The sequence below is a fragment of the Lutjanus erythropterus genome, chromosome 6 (assembly GCF_056507025.1).
Source record: "Lutjanus erythropterus isolate fLutEry1 chromosome 6, fLutEry1.hap2, whole genome shotgun sequence".
NCBI classification, from domain to species: domain Eukaryota; kingdom Metazoa; phylum Chordata; class Actinopteri; order Lutjaniformes; family Lutjanidae; genus Lutjanus; species Lutjanus erythropterus.
The window spans coordinates 30,501,421-30,524,171 of NC_139322.1; the positions used below are offsets into that span (position 1 = coordinate 30,501,421).

The window sequence follows — 22,751 nt, forward strand, 5'->3', positions numbered from 1 at the left end:
AACAGTATCCACCAAGCAGCACCCTAAATTTAAACCCTAAACACTCTATCAAACGTACACCCCCGTAACAGCCTAGTAACTACCAACAAATTAATAACTTACTAATACCCTGGCAACCACCTAGTAACACTACATCAACCACCCTTAACACCTGAAGCAAATACTCAAGCAACTATTCAAGCAAGCAACCCTTCAGCAACTACTCAGCTAGCACCCACGGAGCAACACCCTAAAATGAACCCATAACACCATAGCAACCATGTCAGCCTGGTGACCACATACTTTACTTATCCTAGCAACCACCTAGCAACACTACATCAACTGCCCTTAATATCCTAAGCAAGTGCTTACAATCCCACCAAATAACACTAAAACTAACCGTAAACACACTAGCAACCATATCAAACACCCCAGCAACAGCCTAGAAACCTAGAAATCACCCATGACTTCTTGCAGGCACCTAATAAAACATAAGCATCCCCTCAGCAACATATCAGCCATCCCTTTTTGCAAGACTACAGCTAATGGCATTTGACTTTTGTTTGGCCAATAGATTTTTAAAGTCAAACTTATTGAAATCGTTTCCTGAAAAAAAAAGGGCTATTGTTATCAAAAAACGTCCACGGTGTATTTCTCAGTCACTGGGAAAGTTTACAACAAACATTAGGAGACTCACAGAACTCATGAATCATCTTTGCAGTCTTTTTGCTCTGCTCATATTTGCAATGATAATAATGTGGAGCACCATTGAGGAGAAGAGCTTTTTCCGTGTTTACAGAATATGCAACAATATTAAACAATACATCATGTTTATGGTAGATTTACATTTTCTTGCATTAGGATTACAATATGTAGAGGGATATTGTTTATTCTGAAGGGAAGAAGCAAGAAAAGAAAAATGAACGAGACCAACATAAGCAATGCAGGGAAACTATTTTACGGATTGTGTTATTTCCCTAATGCCATTGTAGCTGCTGCAGAGCTGCAGTTTAGTGAGAAATGTCAAACATCATCGTATCATTATTAAACCTTTAAATTTCACGAGGATGCACAGAAGTGTATTGTTGCAGCAGTCTCATCATTTCCCCAGTTTGTACTTATCTCAGAGCCATTGTTTACAGCCTGACATCATTTTGTCTCAGTTTTTATTCCAACATACTCAAATATATGCAGAGACATTTTGCTGTTGATGCTGTGATTTGGGTTTACAGGCAGCGTGCAAATGATTTTATCTCTGGACTTATAAACAAAGAGCATTTGAAATCAAAAGCAAATAAAGCGGAGGTCTATAGGGAAGTTAGGAGAGGAAAGGAGAGTTATGAGCTGTTGTTATTAGTTGTGATTTCTGATGTGTGGCGTTGAAGAGGTGAGGCTGCCTTGTGTCAAGAGCATTTTAAGGATCTGTGCTTCCTCTGTTCTCTTTGTTTTTGATTTGTTTCCCTCCAACCACCTTCATTCCTCTCCTCCTCCTCCATCTCTGTCTTCTCCTTCCATCCTTTTTCCTCACTCCGTCTCCTCCTCTCCACCTCTGACCCTCTTATCATTCATCCTTCCCTCCACCGTCCGTCTCCCCTTCATTTATTTTTCCTCCCTTCCTTCCTCCTCTTCCTCTTTTCTGCCTTTTCATTAATGGCTTGCCAACGGGGTGCCTTGGCGACAGGCTGCAGAAGCCGTCGCCACGGCAACATATCATGGTCCGTGGTTGTCGAGGCGTTTTGCTGCGAGGCGGGGGGATGTAAATGGATGCTGCATCCTTTGCGAGCTGGAGCTGCTCCTCGGCATAGAGGAGGTCAGACAATCAAATATTAAATTCTCTAGACGCAGAGCTCCTCCTTTGTCTCGTAGTCCATCCACATATTTTACCTTTTCACATCCCCGTCTCCTCCTCTCATGTATACATACTGTCTTTAAATTGCTTCATTACACTGATGTCTGTCTTTAAGTACCCTAATGCATCATGCCATAGGGTAATTATGCCAAAACATAAAATGTGAAACAACAATGAAGAATAATGACTTTTATGTGTTATTGTGATCATAACAACATGTAACAACTTGATTAAATTCATGTGGTGTGACTGTATACATGCTTACATGGCTGCTACACCAGGGTAAGAAATAGAAAAGTAGAAAGTAAACACAACAATTGACATGTTTTTTGTAGTATTTTTGAGTATTTTAAAATATGGTTTTGTACCACTACATATATAAATTTATATATATACATGTATCTATGTAGATGTCACCTTTCCCATTGCTGTTGACATGACAGACAAAAGTGACACTGATGTCTGACTCTTTGCATTTTCCACCTGTTTTTCCACACTATTAGTTGTTTTATAGTAGAAGCACCAGTTTGTTTTGGTTGGAATCAGGCTGCACTTTCAGGGATTCATTCGAAGTGTAGGAACTGGAACAAATGTCCTGGTGTTTCAAAGGGAAGAGAATCTGCACCAACAGAACTCAAAGGTGTGCTGCACTGTAGAGCTGAAACCATCTGTCAATTAATGATGCTGATGCAAATTATCCAATTGTCTTTATATGTTAAATGATCACATTCACATTATTAATCTTTAATACTCAACAGAATCCTGCAACTCAAACAGAAATTAGCTGGTTTGTACATGAAAAGAATGAATTAGCCCTGTAATGAATGTTTAGGGGCAATAGGACCCTGAGGAGGGATGGTGGGGGTGATTTGGGGAGAGGGGAGGGATGAGGTGAACGAGGCATTTGGCGTTGACTGTTTGATACACACACACACACACACCCTCCTCTCAGTCCGTTCTTGCACACTCTGTTCAGCTTCCAATACCACCAGGCATACACACACACAGAGACTACACACACCCATTTCTTGCACAAACAACAATAAAATACACACGCCACACACACATGAATTATTCAGATCAATACAAAGTGTTCAGGTTGTACTTGAAGGGGTGTTCATTTGCGCAAGGTCACCTACTAACACACTGCCTTAATAAGCAGAGTGTCTGGAGAGATACACAGGCACACACACACACACACACACACACACACACACACGCACACACACACACACGTTTTTCTCTAATGGAAGTGGCTGGAAGTGAGCGGTGCTTCTGGTAACAAAGAACTGCAAATCCTCCTTCCTCTGCCCCTCCTTCCTCTCCCTCCTCTTCTCTCCTCTCTCCTCCTTCCATCTTTTTCTTTCCCCCCCTTCCGTCATCCTTTGTTTGCATAAATGGTGTGTGTTTGTGTGTGTGATGAGCCAAAGTAAACAGAGGATGAGGAGGAGACTGGTTTTGTCGGTCTCATGCAGCCTGTTGTTGTCATGATTACTTATTGAAGAAGAGAAAGGGAGGGGAAAATGGAGATAGAGAGACAAAGTCAAAGCAGGACGACTGAAAGACAGATGGACTGTCGATGCACCTGCTTGTGTCCCTGCAGATTTAATGTCCACATAAGTTTAGGGTTGCAGTGCACGTGTGAAAGGTACTTAAGAGTGTCACATCCATCCCCTATCAGTCCTGCGGTGCTTTGTTGCTCTGCTAATGCTATGCTAATGCGATGATAATTGACCATTCAGTCTCTTGGCTTTAGCTGAGCTGATACACAGGCGGATGTGAGCTGAATCACTTTTGTGTTACATCATGTCAGCGTTCATCTGCACAACCGAAAATACAACAAGAGACATGGTGGGAATGTTTAAAGAGGCTCAGGTGATGTCTGTCTCCCGGGAACACACGGGTTTAGCTTGAGGTGATTCAACAGAAGACGGACGCTAATTCACGGCTTGTTCGGATCATTTATGTCAGGCAGTGTCGAATTTTGGTTTAGCTGGCGGCTCATTGATTAACACCAGTTTTTGACAGGAAAATCCATCTCAGGAGAGGTGATGAAAAAGTGTGGGCATTCAGTTGTGATAAAACCACTAAAACAATATTTTCATGAAGTGTTCGTCGAGTTAAACATGTGAAAGTACTGACAAAATCCTTGTTTCAGATTTATTTCCTTCCCCTTTTTTGTTCTTTCCAAGGAGAGGATAAAATACTGGCTGTCATATCATTGTGAAATTTTAGGTTGATTTTCTATTTTTTGTGCTCTATTAGTTCCCATTGTTTTTTTTATATCAAGAAAAGAAATCGAAATTTTATGGATTAATTTTCTTTAATTTTGCTTTTTTAATTTTGTTGATAAAATTCACTGACATCTCAGATTAAAGCTGCGGTGGGCATATTTTTGTAATCATTGTCCAAAAGTTCATTAATAAACTTTAAAGTAGAAATATGCATTTAAAAAATGTGTACTGCAGTCCAAATAGTGAATTAAAGCCATAAAGAGCTTTTTTAATACACATTATGTGGTCAGTATTTCAAAGTAGCATGTTTCCATAATCCCATATGATATATCATGGTCATTTACTGTGATCTTATAAAGTGAATATATAACATATTTATTCTTTAAGCATAACGTAATTAAAGAGAATCAAGCCCGTGATAACTGACTTTGGCCAATCACAGGTTGGGATAGTTGATTGTTGAATCTCATTTGCAAAACCAGAGTATTACAAAGTATTTGATGCCAGGGGAATGAAACTCAATAATCAAGTCAAGTTAATATTATGTATTTAGGGCCAACTCATAACAGAGTTTGTGTGAGGGCACTTGTCATATGGGGCAGGACCGTACTCTATGTAATATAATTTACAGAGACTCCATAGTTCCCACCAAGAGCAAGCAGTAAGGCAGCTACAGCAGGAAAAAACTTCCTTTTACACAGACATAAACCTCGAGCAGAACCAGACTCTATGGACGGCAGCCATCCGCTGCGAATGGTTTGAACCATCTTCAAGTCACCAATCCAAAGTGTTTGCAATTTGGCAACCTGGGAAATAATCAGCTATCTTTCTCCAGAATCACTCACTGTGCCTTTCAGTGTTTAATGTCGTCCAACAGAGTAACATTTGTAGAATTATATTATCATGCGGCTCTCAAAACTGAAATATGAAGCTCAAAAGTGCCCTGGAGCACTTATATAAAATTACAGTGGAAATACTGTAACTTGGTACAAGACTGTATTGAACTGAGCTCAACATAATCAATACTGACATGATGGGTTTTCCTTGTGAGCCACTGTGAGCATCACTGCATGATATCGTTTTCATTGTTCCAGTGCCTGGCTGTAGACAAGGATGGGGAAAAGGATTCATATCATTCAGTCTGTCTCAGTCTGTCGGGGTCGTGACCTTATCTCCCTGACAACCCGAGGCACCGGAGAGAAGCGGTTAGATTAATATTTTTCAGTCAGCATATCTGCTCCTCCTTGATGTCTCTGAGTGATGAAGTCGCTGTGATGCTACATTTTGTTTCCTGCCAGGATTTCCTGCTGTAATGTGAACACGGGGAGATGCTGTGTACAAGCAGAGAGGACGTACAGTAAGGAGAGAAAGACGGCTTTGTTTTACGTTTGAGTAGAAAGCGGTACAAGCTGACGTCATCTACTTGCTAAATTCAAGAATTAAAAAGCTTCAGTGTTCCAGATGTTCCGTTCATGATTTTTCCTTGACCCATTTTCTGAATAAGGCGGTTTTGAGATCTTGCAGCAAAATGACTGTTTAAATCGTAGTTACACCTTTAGTGGACAGCTTGTTGGTCTTCATTTAGACCGTTGGAGTCTGTCCATCTTTCTGGTGTTAATGAGCTGAGCAGGTTGATGTGTTTGGAAAGGTCATCCACCCTTTTTTGTCTCCCTCTTCACAGTTTTTTATGTGTTATGTTTTTCTGTTGGAAAGTGTGAACATCCCTTTACAGAGTCACTGGGAGTCAAAACACTATTCCCATGAATGATGAACGGTTTGAGAGCATGATTGTCCGTTTTGCTCTGGTTTATTTTGCTTCTGCTCTGTGCCTCTTAAAGCTCATTTGACATCTAAACACTTTCCTACAGTTGTACTACTGTTGTCTTATATACACATATTAAAGTCATACCATGTCAGCATGTTTGAAAAGAGAAATAGAACAGTCCTCTTGCAAGTGAATAATTAATTGTCTTGACTCCCCCTCAATATCACAACATTAGTCCATCATCTTTCTCGAGTAGCTGTGCAACATGTTAACACAGTTCGACAGGTTAATCTGCGAAATAACCAGTAAAATTACATAAACATGGCAAATCATACAGCCTTCAAGTTTGCAGTCAGTTCATGAATAGATGGAATCAGTTTAGATGGAATTAATTCATTCTTGAGCTTGAGTCGTTGCTGTCCTTCATATAGTTTGTTGAATTTTTTTAAGCACCGACTCATTTATTTAATATGCATTTAAGTTTAAAAAAAAACAAAAAAAAAACATGATGACTGCAGTTGTCGTCGCTGCTTGTCATCCCCGGCGGTTGGCTTGTCAAAAGTGGGTATTTCATAATTGCATTTACTGCAGCAGCCCCATAACAACAGACTTAATTGGTCTGATACAACCAGTAGCTTATCGCTGCTAATGTCAGCTAACTTGAAATGGATATTACTTTGTCACTAACACTACTGAGTCAATTTGTTAACTTTATGACTCTACTTTACTTGTGCTGTGTTGTGCTTCATTTTAGCATCTCACAGACCTTTCGGTGCTTTTATTGCAAAAGTAAAAACAAGAAGTAAACAAACAGTAACTCAATAGGGAACAGGTTTGATGTTTCTCATGGTCCCATTTTACTCACTCTCAGATATGTTGCCTAATGAACGCCAAAGAATCTTGAAAAATTGGTTTAAAATTTTGTGTACCACTTTCAAATGAATGTAGTTTTGTATTTTTTATGTATTTCATCATCCATTTCAGGCAGTCATTTTTCACTCATGTCTGATTTTCCAGTAAGAAAATTAATAAGCAGACTGTCAAAACTTGAGTTGCGTAAACTGTAAACATTTAGTCTGCATTTTTGTCAGCCACAAATATTAATGCACAACTTATGTTCACTGTGATGGATTACTCCAAAAGACTTAAAGAGTATGCTGATAGATTTTCAAATAATTCCATAGAAATGACTTGAAACAAAGAAACTGCTCTGCAGAACAGTGAAGAAAATATGTCCAAATATCTAAAACACAGCAGTATTGTTTGCAAAACGGTTAAGATGATGTAAAGCGTGATTTGTGGTAAGTGGATTAAAGCGCAGAACATCACTGGTGTTGTACTTTATGAACAACTGGAGGGCAAAGAGTCCAATTTCTATCATTTCTGATCCTCAATTCAGGCTTTATCGACAACATCGCTGCAGACAAAGAGGCTTTATGCTTGAAGTGCTGACAGTGAATGGGCTGTTTATTTCTTAATTCAGCACAAGAAGGGTGTTATAATGTTGTCACAAAATGTGTGTTAAAGTGTGAGAGACACTGCGGAGTGTGGAGACAGCGTGAGTGTGTAGTAATGAGCGGAGCAGACGGGGGATTTGGGAAACGCTGGTGTTGCTTTCGTCTTATCTGCTCTGCTTCGTTGTGCTCTGAGCTGCTTTCCTCTGCAGCAGACTAGCAGAGAGAGCTGCTTAATGCTGCATTTGCATCCTAGGAATTCAGTAAAAGCTGTTATCAAGTGTGACTAAGAGTAAACATGATGTTAAAATCTGCCTGCAACATTACAAGCTTTCATTTGTGTTGTTATATGAACATTATTGGATTGGTTTTACTTGGTATTTAGCATGATTTGAGCAGAAAAATGTCACTTTGTCAATTTTCTCTCTCTTCTTTATGCATTCATCCTTATTTTACACACACACACACACACACACACACACACACCCTGGTTATGCAACCCATTGTGTGTTGCGTTGTGTAGACTCTTTGTTCCAGTGTGTGTGATGGTGATGATGTAGAGACGGGAGTGTCCTGTTCTTTCAGGCTGAGACTGGCCCCCTCGCTTGCAAAAGCGTGTGTGTGTTGCTGCATGCACTTCAAATAAATCATTTTTCTTTCCACAAACCCACACTCTCTTTATGGGCACACACACACACACTTATCTTCTAGCAATCTGATATCATTTCTGCCCTCAGAGGATATCTGCTGTAGTATTTCAATGCCTAAAAAAAGATCCCATTTTTTAAAAATAAAATAAAAACCCTGTGACTGAAGTGTGACTTGGCAGTGTGTTGAGTTATTTTGTGGCATTAACAGACAGAGCTTTGGAAATATGATCCAGCCAGTAACTTAAGATGCTATTTTCTATGCAAAAATTCTCATTTCTCATGTTGAATCTGTTGCCCAAAACGTGGTGTGTATCCATGACCAAGAAAACATTACTTTGTCATGAACAGACACTAGAAATATGAAGCAAAAGGCCACAGTTGTGTCCGAAGCTAACTGTTCAGTTCACCTACCAGAACATTGATATATTTAAGATGTCATGGGAAAATGTCACCTTGGCGTGTTTCCAATTCTGTGTTACAAAACAAGAGATATAATCACTTCAAAAAGACATGAGCCAATAGAGTGGATTACTCATACAAATATACGCCTTGGGAAAATACTTAAGAAATATGTCACCTTATGTCGTTTGGACAGATTAAAAGACTGACAAAGTTTTAATTAGTGAACTTTAGGGGTGTAGGTAGGCATATTTCAGAATGTTGGACAGAACTGTAGGCTAACTGTTCCCCTGCCCCCCGACTTTATGCTAAGCTAGTCTCCATAGAAATAAGAGCGGAGAGCTAGAGCTATTATATTAAGAGCCTTTGGTGAATAGCAGGTGTGAATTATGAAACCTGAGTCACAAGGTTGAACCCCCTGCAGCAGCCATGTGTCCCCAAACTGGCTAACACATTCTCACTCCCAACTCATGAGATTCAGCAGCTTGGTCAGTGGCCCCATATGCTTCAAACTACAGTATGATGCTGTAGGTACCTCTCTAGCAACAGTTTTGCACATGTGGCCAAGTTACCAATAATAAAAAGGCAACATTTGGGTATACTTTCAAAATAAAGGCGCGAAAACTACTGAAGTAGGTGTAGGAAAGAAACTAGGTTAGGTTCAGTAAGTTTAGGAAAATATATGGTTTGACTTAAAATAACTTACTTATATAAGTAAGTTGAGAAAGTAATGTAGGAAACATTGTGCAACTTTTGTGTTGCCTTGCAGAACTAATTTCTGTATCCAGGCAGCATTAGTTTGTGTTGTTTCATCATGTTTCATACATCCTACTCCAGCCACTGTATCAACATTGACGACAGGCTGTAATTCCTGGTATGAAAGTCTGCTAAAAACTCTAAAATAAGACCAGTAAATAATACAATAAAAGGTCCGTAGCATGAAAAGGTAAAAATAAAAGACTCAGTCGGACACATACTCTCCTCTCTGCCGTGTAGCTCTCAGGATTTCATGCCTGCTTGCTTCAGGTGAGTCTGTACTCTGAGAGCAAATCTGATTTCTGTGCAGCCTCTCCCATTCCCAGAGAGCAATCTCATCCGCTGTCAGTTAACCTGTGTCACGGGCCATAACCTGACCAGGCTGTTAAAACCATTTCCATTCGGGAAACCAGATCAGCACGCTGCAAAAACCTGTGGTACTTTGCTCCAGTCTGACACCCAGTCAGCAGGGGCAACATCTCAATCCAGCAGTCTGGGTTATTTTTGTCAGTGTATTTTCTGACTCTTGAGGTGGCATGTCAGTGTTTTCATCCCTTTGTGACTATTTTCAGCTGTTTGAATGACCGTTAGAATTTCTTTCATTCTAAGTTTCAACATAGTCTTGGTCCGCGTTTGCTCCCTGCAGCCTTGCAGAGGTCACATCATTTCCAGAGTTTCAGCATCAGTTTGTGTTGTTTCATCATATTTCATAAGTTTTCTTACTCTAGCCACAGTGTCAACATCTCCTCCAGATTTTCCCAACTTTCCTCAGGGTGTTTCATCAGGTCTCTGGGTATGTTTGATCCCGCCCTGCTCTGCAGCCTGGCGGTGTCACGCCTGGTTGAGCCGCAGATCAGATTGGATCGGAAGGAGGAGAGTTCACGCTGCTGTGCTTCCTCGTCCATGACGGAGGAATGACAACATTTCTCTCTTCCACTCTCCCTTTTTTTTTTCTTGCTCTGCCATCGCTGTTGTTATCTATCTGTTCTCTCTGCCACTGACCATCTCTTCCTCTTTCCCTTTCCATCCTGTCTGGGTTTCCCCTCTGTCCACCAATTCAGTCAGGCAAAGGAAGGGTTGCCATGCATTTGTCATCTTTTTTCCTCTATTTTCTCAAGATCGTCCATTTCCTCTTCCATCAGTTTTACTCTGTCTAAAATAAACAGTGCGGTTTCTGTGGAATATCACCTGACTTTGCCATGGCTGGAAAAGCCAGAAGCTGTTAAATATGTTATCAGATAACATGGGACTCAACCTGTTATCTTATCTGCAGTGTAACTGTAGACCTGCGGGCTCAGAAACATGAGGACCAGGGTCTGGTCATGCTGTGTGTGTCTGTGTGTGTGTTTGTGCTTTTGCATTATAAATACCGTCCAAACATACTTTTGTAAAAGTCAGAATTCGATGTGCACAGTTACAGACAATGAAGTAGCTTCCTAGAAATGAAGAGCCATGTGAGAAAAGGACGTACAGAGTGTTTCACAAACTCAACATCTATACGAAAAAAATTAATTTACAGATGTCCAGTACTCATCAATTAAAAGTTTTTGCTTTTTCCCCAGCCTCAGGCAGTTGTTCTCCAGTTTAACTGTTAAAGTGACAGTTCAGGCAGCTGTTTGCCAGCTGATGCAACTTGTAATTGGAAGCAACTCTCAGTCACATTTCAGGCTGATGATTATCAGTTTAGGCGAGATTTTGACAAACTGACTCAGCATTCTGTGGTTCAGGCTGCTCAAGTATCTAGTCTAATTGCCAGTTTATGCTGATATTTGGTATTTTACAGTATGTAATGTCACCGCGGGGCAAGTCAGTCAGTTGAGGTTCAGGCAACTGATTGACACTCCAGGTGACTCTTTGGCAGCTCGGGGAAGTTTAGGCAACCATGCAAAAAAAAAAAACTAACAGACTGGGCCTTTTTCACAGCAGACATTTTGACTTGTTACAATAGAAAAAACTCACTAAAAACATTAACAAGTCATGACAACAGTCAAGTTTGCATCCAAATTTAGTGCAACTTTGAACTTAATTACTAGAAGCCTGCAAAAGAAAATGCAAATAAAAGACCTGTAATAGGGACCAAGATTAAAGGCTGATTCTTGGCCTTTGGTTGCCATCAGTAATAACCACTTTTAAATATATAAAACATGTAGACAGCAAGCAGCAAAACATGCATGCCAAGATAAACAATGCTTTGATAATTGTTGAATTAATGATATTTAAATATTGCTGTTACAGTTGGAACCGGAGGTCCATCTAACTCATCACGACATCACAAGTGAATGTGTAAATTGATTTAACTGGCAAAGAACCAGATGAGCCTGCATGAAAAACAAAGAGGAAATTTGTAAAGTCTTGGGAGTGGAAGTATCTTTGAGCTGGACAGAAAATTATACCGCAGAACACCCACAACATACACCTCAACTCATCAAGTTCACTATTTCAACATTCTTTGCTGTCACATTTTCATCATTAAGCCGATGTTTAGCTGCCTAGTATGTGAATTACCCAAAATATAATGTGACTACAAATATCAAACATATTTTCAGTTTCGGCAACCAAAGGCTGCTACCTGGTTGCCAGGCTGGCAACCATTTTTAAGTGTTAGTGTTCAGCCCTGCTGTCTTACATTAAAAATTTGAGTCCCAAGGTAAACTGAATGAGTATAAAAATATAATAAATGAGAAGCAGGGCTTAGCCTTTTTGCTGAAACATCGTGTCTAAAACTGAGTAGAAATTCCTTACATCGGTATAAGATTTGTACATTAATGTCTTTCATTTTATTGATGTAGGGAAAAAAATGTAAATTCTGTCTTAACATTTCTGTTATGTGCGTGATCTCTGCCAAAATTTCCGAAACAATACCATAAATGTGAAAACCAGTTTAAAAGCTCACCTAGCCATCTAGCACAGTGGTTCCCTCCCTTTTGGTAAACTGACAACCTCTGAAAAAGTGAGATATTTTTTTGTGGATATTTCATGTTAGATTAAATTCGTAGCACTAATAGTACAGAACAGCTGATGATCTATACATTTAACCCAGATTGTGAGCACAATGACCACAGGACATTTGTGTTAAAAAAAAAAAAGGCAATTTGGATGAATTTTCAGCAAAGCTTCATGACCCTTTGTGAAGCTTGGTCAGCACCCCCAGCTATTGAACCAGTGATCTAGTGTAAGTTTCACACTGCTGCCATGGCTGGCTCTGCCCTTATCAGTGATATAAGAGTATCTCTTTGGAGGTATTCCTGCATCACAAACACCCTCAGAGTCACTGCCTCTATAGGCTGAAAAAGTCTATTTTTATCCCACAAAAGGGTTTTGTGTTGCTAACTCACACAATCTTTTGGCATATCAGGAAACTTTTCTTCCTTCTGGCAGTTCAGGAAACGTTCATGCAAATGAAACAAGGTGAGATATTCAGTGTCATGAGCTCCCATCTCAAGAGCCTAGCATGAATTAATTTCCATCTTTTTTTCATTAAATCTTTTCCCCCCCGCTTCTGCAACTGACTGTGTAGCTGAAAGCCTGATCCAATAGTCCGAACATCTGTTCAGCCTGCAGCCAGAATCAATGGTTCCATTATCAGGCAGGCCAATTGATCAGCTGAGTTTAGAGCCATTAATAGACTGTTTGCATCCTGATAACTGATGTTAAAGTGGGTTAGCCAACTGAGAGAGGGACGGAGGGATTTAGGGAGAGAAGAGGGAGGGAAGGGCAGCGGGAGATGAAAAATTAAAAGGTCGGGAAATAGCCCAAAGAGGGATGGAGGCTCGATAGGGAGGGGCAAGAGGATGAAGGGATAGACAGGAAGGAGGGAGAAGACTGGCAGACTAGTGGAGAGAAAAATCAGACAAATAAGCAAATACCCCTCATGCTGATGCTGCGCCGCAACTCCACCTGGGAGGACGGATTTAGGAAATTCCTCCGTGCTGGAACATTACAGGATTCGATATTCACTTCACATTATTTTTCCGTCCTCCTCCCTCACCTTTTCCTTCCTTCCACTCCTCTGTTTCTTTCTTTTGTTTTCCGGTGGTTCGTTGCAGAGAGAGTAGCTTGTTTCCATGGAAACGGACTGAGCCAGATGAGCTGAGCTACTTGCACTCCAGCGTCTGTCCTGACTGTGTGTGTGTGTGTGTGATTGGTCTTGGCTCTACAGAGAAGGAAGGATGATGATTTATATGAGTCTAATGCACTGGGCAGACAGTTGGATGAACAGTGTGAGTGTGTGTGTGAGTGTGTGTGTGAGTAGAATAGTTATTAGCAATGCAACCCACAGTCTCTGATCCATGTCATTAGGTGTTATGCCTGTGCCTCCACCTCCACCTCACAGCTGTAATTCCACACTCTTATCGGTGTCGCCGTGGTGATCAAAATCACTATGGGAATGGCCAACATTGCCAAGGCAATTATACTATGGGCTCAACGTGAGGGGGAGAGGAGCTGTGTCATATGATAAACATACAGGTTTTAACAGGGTAAAATAAACATTAACAGGTTGTCCTCAAAGGAGGTTTGACATTTTGGGAAATAGGCTAATTCGTTCTTTTGCCGAGAGCTACACGAGACGATCAATGTCACTCTCAGAGAATCCATTAGGGATGGGTATCGAAAACCAGTACCGGTACTGGTGCCTGACTGGTCAGTACCAAAATATCAATAAGGTGCTGGACAAATGGGGCTGCTATCAATATTTCTATAACATCAAACAGCTGACAGAGCAAAAAAAAAAAAAGTGTGGGCTTACTTGCTTAAATTAAAATGCGGGTAAATACAATAGCCCTGGAAACAATATACCTTAAACAGACAGTTCACCCTAAAATAAAAAATACATCATTTTCTCCTGGCCTGTAGTGCTATTTATCCATCTATGTTTTTTGGTGCGAAATGGCACTAGTCCTGTGTTGCTCCAAGCACCAAAAAATACATTTGAAAAATTCAAAACCAGTGTCTCTTTCCAAAAGTCATGACCCGATTACTCAAGATAATCCACAGGCCTTGTTGTGAGCAGTTTGTGTATATGTAATATGTGAGAGGAGGCAGACATCTCCAAAATTCTTCACACCAAACAGTATACAGCACTACAGGCTAGAGGGAAAATATGTGTTTTGATTTTGGGCAGAACTGTCCCTTTAACCTAATTTAACATGTTACTTCTGTGAGTAAAGTAACTATAAATAAATAAATGTTGAATCTTTTGATATGATGTTTTTATGATGTTTTTTTTGCTGTGATGCCAACTGAAACCAAGCAACTAATGTCAGACTTAAACCAGCACTGTGCATCCAGTAAATCAGATTAATTGCATTAGCAGGAAAAAGACTCAGGCCCTCTGTAGATATAATGACTCATTCTAAGGTAATAAGAAATTCAACAAATCTTATTTTCAGGTGAATATAAACTAATATAAACATACTTATTAATATTATATTCTATTTCTGCCATAGTCTGTCAACAAATCCCAGTAAATCTTACACACTGTACCGTTAATATGAAGCTATGGCCAGAATGTGCTCAGTTTAACTTCCCATCAAACTGCGACTTCTTGTTTTTACACTTCTGTGTTCCTTTGGGCTACATAAATGAGGTGTTAATTAGTGAGCTTCAGAGGTGCTCATAGGTGTTTTCTTTTTTTCAAGTGTGAACAGGGCCAGGCTGTTTCTACCTTGGTTTGGATATTTACTCAAAGGTAACTGTCTGCTGGCATTAGCTTCATATTTAGCAGATAGACATGAGAGCTGTATCGATCTACTCATCTAACTCTACAAGAAAGCACATAACCAGATTTGTCAAAATGTCAAACTGTTCCTTTAAAGAGGTACAATTGAAGGTCATCTTAGTAGGTAAACTGGTTTGATTCCATGCCTGAAAGTCGTTTTGTGTTGCCTTCAACATCCTGAAAAATGACAGTGTTGCCTTAATTGTGGTGGAACTGCGCTGATGGGCAGTTTGTTAAATGAATGGACATAGATGTGAACAGGCACCCGAAGGTGTTATTGTCTGTGCAGCAGCTGATGGTTGAGATTATGCCTCTGAAGTAAAGGAGAGCTCATATGGTGGTTAGCGGTCGGTTTTCTTTTGCAACACTATGAACTACTTGTAACAGTAAATACTTGCGAACATCTCTTGTGTCAGTGTATGAAAACATTTTCATGAGAGCAGATTTTTGGAATATAAATGAAATTCAAGAGACACTAGACATATTTGTGGTTTAAAAATATATTTTAGTCACACATTTCTGCATGTACAGAAAGTTTAAAAACAGAAAAGAACTTGTTGGAACCCCTCTTGTGTTATTACACAAGTTTGAACCTTTCTTTTCCTCTGCAGGTCATCTCCTCACTCGATACGTTCATTCTTCAACTCAGTGAAACGGCTCACAGTCAGTGTGGTGTCACATCTTACTAATGAGTCTCTGTGTGTGTGTCTCTGTTGCAGAACTCCCAGAAGAAAAGAGGAGCACGACCTAACAACAAACCTGACAAGAAGCTTGGTCCACAGGTAACACACACACACACACACACACACACACACACACACACACACACACACACACACACACACACACACACACACACACACACACATGCTGCTGTGTTTTCCCCCAAACAAATCAATAAGAGAAACCAGGGAAGAGAGAGTGACATTTATCTAACACACACCACACACAGACAAAGGGATATGTAACGCCGTCATTATTAACAAATAACTGGATTCTGAGTTGAAACGTCAGCGGAACATGACCGAGGGAAGAGGAGGAAAAGAGGAGCGATGGTTGAAAACTGATGAAGGCACAGAGGGATAAGAAATAGGAAAAGATTTACAGAGAGGAAGATTTTAATGAAACTAATTTAATTAAATTTAATTTTTAATGAATCCCTCGCAAATAGAGTTTTTACAGAAGGGATGAGCGGAGAGACAGATAGTAAGTTGATAAGAATTACAGACAACAAGTTAGCATTTATTTGGGCAATTTGGGCTTTATAGGGCAATAATCCAATAATTTCCAGATATAATTCACATTTTTACTCATTATCAAATATTATTATGCAATTCTGCTTTCTTTATTATTAGATCAGATAAAGTTAAATATTATCTAACACTGCAGCAGTCCTGTCTGGGTTGTTTGAATGTCCATTTCTTGTAGTCATATGTGCGGATGCAGTTGAAGGTAACAGCTAAAAATATGAAATATAATAAATATCGTGATATTTTTCAGTGTAACTTTGTCTGGTGTCAGCATGGCCCCAGGCAGCTGTCATCTCTACTGAGATGTAATTGCATGGACTATGGGTGACATAAGATCACAGGAACTATTTCCTCCTACATGTTTCCACACTGAGCAGGCCAAACAGTGCAGCACTGGTTACAAATTATAACCAAGTCACCGATCAATTCCTGCAGGGATTGTTTATTTTCTACTTCAGTATTGCAATCATGATGAAGTGAAAAGTGATCATGTGATCATCATGATGCCTTACAATCAGCTTCAGCACAAAAATCCTCAGTTAAAACACATGTAAAACTGGATACTTAAAGGGATAGTTTGGGGTTTTTGAAGTGAGGCTGTATGAGGTACTATCTATAGTTGGTGTATTACCTGCAGTAGATGACTGTCAGCGTGCCCTCAGTTTGAAGATAATAATTAAAGTAATGCACTGTTGTGGACAGGGTCAGCGGCAAAACCTACTTTAGCCACCTAAAAAAATCAATATCAGTTTACCTTATCAGAACACAAGCATTGTTGGTCTACCACTGCCTCGATCAAGCCAGGGGAGTTTTGACCACCATCTACTGTAGGTAGTACACTGACTATGGGTAAGTACCCCATATAACTGCACTTAGAAACCCTGAACTACCCATTTAATCCATGGCATCTTAAAGACTTTTTTTTTTTTTATCTTGGAGCCAAAAAGATTAAAAAAAAATACTCATATTTTATGACAAATGACAGCCTAAATCAACTGAAAATAAAGGCAGATTTGATTTCTTTTCATACTAAGTTATCATGACAAGAACCAGAATCAGCATTCAATATGAACTGGAATCCATAAGTGGACAATAAAACCTAAATAATTTGTGACAAATAATGTATTTGTTTTCATTCTTTGTCCAAGTCATTTATATGGAGCAGACAGGAAAATTAAAACATTACTGACATGTCAATTAACATAATAGCAAACCTGATGCTTCTGCAGAGTGATACTCTAATTAAAGTACACACACTCACACAAAGTTAATGATCACATTTACTGTGATTCCTCCAGCTGTTTTATTCTTTTATTTCTACCACAAAATGAGCTCAAATCAGACATGTGAAGGTTGTCTGAAGCAACTGTCCTGTCAGAAATCTTGCATGTTTGCTCCATTTAGTGTGCTCCTGACTCACAGCTCATGATCGTGCTGCCTGTGTGTCTCTCTGTGACCTATTTCCTCTGGGGATCACGCTCTATCCGTCCAAACAAGCCGCATGCAGATTGAAGCTGATAGATCAGCACCTCCTGTGCTTCCTCTCTTCTCTACTTAATCTTTGATGTGTTTTTTGCCCTCCATCTTGTCTTGCAGGTGTTTTCTACTTAAAGCCATCCTTTCATACCCAGTTTTTGTTGATGTTTGGATCACAGATCAGGCGTACACATCACACATCACACCGCCTCTGCATTTTGCTTTTTGACAACACCCAAAAAGTGAACTACTTTTTCCTTAACTTTACTCTTCCAAAGTCTGCCTCCCTTCTTTCTCTTTCCACATCACTTAAGTAGTTCAAACACTGCAGAAAAAAAACTTTTCCCTGCTGTGAAAAAAGTACAACAGGAGTTAGAAGTACAGGAGCTCAGGTTTTACACAACAAAAATACATAGAGATTTACAGGACCAACATATCACCACAGAAGGTGTTTGCGGTGAGGGTAATTCTCTCACCACCATCTCTCTCCAGCTGCTGGGCTACGGGAGCCTGAGCTTCCTTTCCAAGCCGCATACCATAAATGGCTGTAAATTCGCCGGCCCTCGCCGCGCTTAATGTGGTTGGAGGCGCTCCACAGGCCGTAAAACAAATAAAGCCATAGAGCTGCTTCTGAGGAATGGGTGCACAGAGTCAGATCAGGTCAGCAGTACAGCTGAGTTTGGAAGGCGAGAGACAGAGATACATACATAAATAAATTTGTCTATAACACAAATCTGAATTAGGCTATATATAGATGAAGTTGTATACCATTTATATACATTATGTTGTGAGCTTTTTACAACTCCTAAAAAGGAGGCAGAAAAGTATTCCTCTTGCCAGTGTGCCTTTGGTTTGAAATTTAAAGCTGCATCAACAATTTTTTGGCCTCTTGCCTACTTGTCCATCCAGCAGACATGGAGCAGCATTAGCATTTATAAGTGTAAGTCCAAAAGAGAGTGTCTTTTGGATATGCTCTGCTTTGGTCTCCTCTGACGCCTGGAGGAAATATATAGCTCTTTAGGGGCTGAATGCAGCACTTTGTTTACCAGCTAGTCGCTAACTTTGTCTGTTAGTTGTTTGGTGCAAGGCAGGGAGCATTCAGTGGTATTATCAAAGTTTTTTTTTTTTTTTTTTTGCTGAAAACAGCTGCCTACTTCTGCTGAAAATTAGGTTTATAAGAGCAGTGAGACTGAGCTGTACATTAAATGTGCCGTAAGATAAAAACAATTTGTTAAATGACGCTATAATGCTCAATAGAGCCGCAAAGTTGTTCTGTGATTTCGGCACTGTGAGTGACCCCTTTAATGTCTGAGTCATGTTATTCAGTTTTTAATGCAACTTTTGAAAAAAGAAATAACACTTTCTTATTTTATTAACTAAAAGTTTATTAGCAATCAGGGACATACACAAATACTTGACTAGTCATTGCCACCCTAAAGCTAGTCGGTACCAGAGATACTAAAATACTAATACTAATAATTAATATTTTATTAATGCACAATGCTGGTTAACTGTTGCATCTAAACTTACGTAGTTAAGGTGAAAAGTGGGACAAAGATGACATCTAGTAAATCTAGCTGAGTTTGGCAATATTTTGATCTAGAAGATGAGGTTTTTGTAGGTTGTGTTGGAATAAACTGGCATAACCACTCGACCAGGGCGCAGCACGCGTGTGCAGACGTTAACCTGAAAGGAGAGCAGGCTGCTGCTGCTAGCACTGCTAATGTTAGCCACACTTGGCAAACCAATATGACATCGTTTCTTACTTTTAGATTTGCCTTAATTTCATATTCCAAGAAATTAGTCATTAGGAACATCCGTAGTAGCAGTAATACACACTGTTGTTCAGTTTAATGCACTGCTACAGCCTTACTTCTTCTGGTATGACTTATAGCTTATGGTTGCTATGGTTACCTAATATTAGGAAACTGCGTTTTGGCTTTTTTAGCTATTAACTGTTACTTGTGGCCACAAAAATTAAATAGTCTTGCTCTAAATCCAAATATTGTTTATAGCAGGTTTAACGTACCACAGTACCTGCAATACTGCTTCGACTACTCTACATAGAGTAATAGTAATTTGCACTGTATTTTGTCTGTGAGTGAGTTAGTAAATATTCATTTCAGATTCTGGATGACGTCTGAGGTAAACCACTAATGAGTGTGTTTTCTGGAGCGTCTCTGTTTCCTGTGTGTGTTTTTTGTAAAAGCCTCACGAGGAACAAACACAGCATGACTCTGACCTCGCCATTTGGTAGCTGGAAGCCACAAGTTAGTCAAACAGCTCTTTGTCATTATCTTTTAAGTTCAAGGCGATTTTAAATAGAATGAAAAGCCAATTCATCCCAGTTGAGTTCCAGTGCTATAATGGGCTGTGGTGTCTTGTGTTCAACTGACAGAGAGCACACAGTTTAGTGCATCCTATAATTGCCAGGGATGATGTCAAAACATAACTATGGTTTGAAAAATAGTCATATTTTAAAAATATGAGACCACAATTAAATGACAAAATCATCACATGCTTCACCCGTAACCTCTAATGTTGTCCAGTCGTCAAGGTTGCAGATTCCACGTCGTGCGACTCTGATCCGACTGGTCAGCTTGTTGTGTGTTTGAGTGTGTGTCTGCACTTTTGCCATGCATTCATCTGTCTGTCTGCAGCTTTCACTGTGTGTGTCTGTGTGTTTCCGTCCTTGTCAGGTTCTCTGTCCATCTCTATATAACCTCTTTCCCAGGCTACACTCACTGATGTGTCCTCCCGCCTTTGTGTGTCTCTTGTCCTAACCGTATGGTGACACATCAGATCTAGTGTCTGTCCAAGTTGAGGGAAGAGTTGTGGGTGTTTTTGTCTCTTAATGTCTCTTTATATTATATTTTTCCACCATTTTACCCTGAGTTATGGCAAATTTCACAAATTGGATGTTGTTTCATTGTCTTTCATTTGTTAATTTTTAAAAACCAAGCCGATTCATTACTCAAGTAATTAAATTTACAGAAGCTGGGACCAACAAAGGTTTTTCTTTTTATTCAGTGAATTACCTCAAAAGATAACAGCAGGTGTTCATTGCTAACAGTGGCCTTTGCACCCAGGACAAATGTGGCTATTTAACAAAGTAGTTTTGTTGCCTAAACCAAAGCAAACTACGACTGAAAACTGAGAATAAAAAATGAAAAAATAACTGTACGTAATAAGTCAGTAGGTCTAAAAACCTGAACTGTAATTTCATACTAGACTAAAATCTTACTTTCCTCAGCCAGGACTGGAATCCCACTCTGCAACAGGAAAGTCCTCCTCTTATACCAGAGCCTCTTATTGGCAGATAATTTATCACCACTTATAGCTAAACTAAAGGGGTCTTGTGTGAATAGACAAAAAGTTGCTGTGTTCTTATTCTTACCCACGTCCAAGTAGACTCTCATTGATTAATGAAGTGACTATTTAATCACAAGTTACAGGCCTAAAATGCCAACTGCACTTTTCATGATAACAGATCTGCATGTCAGCCTGTCTGTGATACAGCAGTTTTTTGTATCAATGTCACCTCGGCGCTCTCGTCTCTTTCTGCTCCGTCACTGCAGGAGGACAGTTCAGACCTGAAGTGTCAGCTCCACTTTGCCAAAGAGGAATCAGCCTTGATGTGCAAGAAGCTGACCAAGCTGGTGAAGGACAGCGAGGCCATGAAGGAGGAGCTGGCTAAGTACAGGTCGCTGTATGGAGACGTCAATGCCTCGCTCACCGTGGAGGAGGTGAGGATGAGGAGGACGGACAGAGCTGAATTTTAGCTTTAGAGCCATTTAATACGGGAGCAAGAAGTTTGTTTTTTGATTTTACTCTGGCATGGTCAGGTAGTGATTAATGAGCAAATTAGCGCAGACAAATTAGTGGTTAGTGAGCAAGGTCATAAAACAGGAGCTGGCCAAGTAGAGGTCAGGTAAGGAGAATCAGAAACTTACAATGGAGGAGGAGGGAGAAGGATGAGGATTTTGATTTCATATCGAGAACTGTGCAATGTTTCCTGAAAGCACTTTAAGGAAAATCTAAGCCCTGAGTTTCCATCTTTTCTCAGCGTTTAGCTCTGCATCTCTTAATGTTTGCCTGAGAGCTGCAAAACGGTGCCACTTGGCTATTATGGTGGACTATTATGGTTTGTGAAGTATCCCTACCCTTTGTACCCACATAAAACCCAAACAGTACTTATTCCTCCTTTGCCAAAAAAACGCCTGGGAAAACTCGACAGAAGTGTATTGTTTTAGAAACAGCCCAAACATTCACATAAAGCTCATTAAAACCCACTTTTGAGCCACTTCAGGGCTGAAAACTGAACATTAACAAACAGAATACAGACAGTTATTTTCCTACAGTATTATCAGTTGTAACAATATTGAATTTTACATCACTTCCATTAATGATGAGCATTTAAATATCCAGGACTATATTGTTATTGTTGGCCTATGTCAACAGTTGATTGAACGTGTGTGAATTGACCCCATTCAGGTTGCTGACTCCCCTCATACCCGTGAGGCAGAGATCAGGGTTCACCTGAAGCTGGTGGAGGAGGAGGCCAACCTGCTGAGTCGACGCATCGTGGAGCTGGAGGTGGAGAACAGGGGCCTCCGAGCTGAGATGGACGACATGAAGGGACCACAAGGTGGATTTTGCCATCATTGGTCAATTACACTAATTAATTAATATGTCAGAGATGTGAGCTCCTCTGGGGGTGGAAATGATCTTAAACCAACAGGAAGCATTTGCTTATTGGAAATCCTGTATATCAAAAAGTGTGATTAAGATGCAGGTAGTAAAATGTAGCCAAGACTAGAATTTATCCCTAAAAGGCGCAGTAAGTCTGGAGAAAGATAATTGATTATTGAGTCTCATTCTCAGGTCACCAAGTACTGATGTTTTGAGAATGAGATTCAACAATCAATTATCTGACCGACCTGCGACTGGCCAAAGTCTCCAGCACAGACTAGATTTTCTAAAACCTGAAAACAGCCAAGAGGACGAGCAGAAGTCATAGCAGAAAGGCCAGCAAGTAAATGGATAAAATCACAACATGTAGTTTTAAACAGGCTTTTCTGTAGATTAAAGAACTAAGATATAACATGTTGTTTGTTGAACTTTACTGGTAGTCAGATTGTGTTACCTGTGGACAGATTCGGGCTGGCTGCTTCTGGTCCTAATGCCAGTGTAAGCTAAACACCTGCTTGCTGTAGCTTC

At 40.0% G+C, this 22,751-nt stretch overlaps 1 protein-coding gene across 1 annotated transcript in view; it reads left to right on the forward strand.

The window, feature by feature from the left end:
• The window catches only part of mtcl2 (microtubule crosslinking factor 2), a 122,723-nt gene that overhangs the window by 67,525 nt on the left and 32,447 nt on the right, over nucleotides 1–22,751 (forward strand). Inside the window, exons 5-7 of the mRNA XM_084721618.1 lie at nucleotides 15,525–15,587; nucleotides 21,110–21,277; nucleotides 22,026–22,179. Of these exons, the coding sequence (XP_084577744.1) occupies nucleotides 15,525–15,587; nucleotides 21,110–21,277; nucleotides 22,026–22,179 (385 nt within the window). The remainder of the gene's footprint in view (nucleotides 1–15,524; nucleotides 15,588–21,109; nucleotides 21,278–22,025; nucleotides 22,180–22,751) is intronic.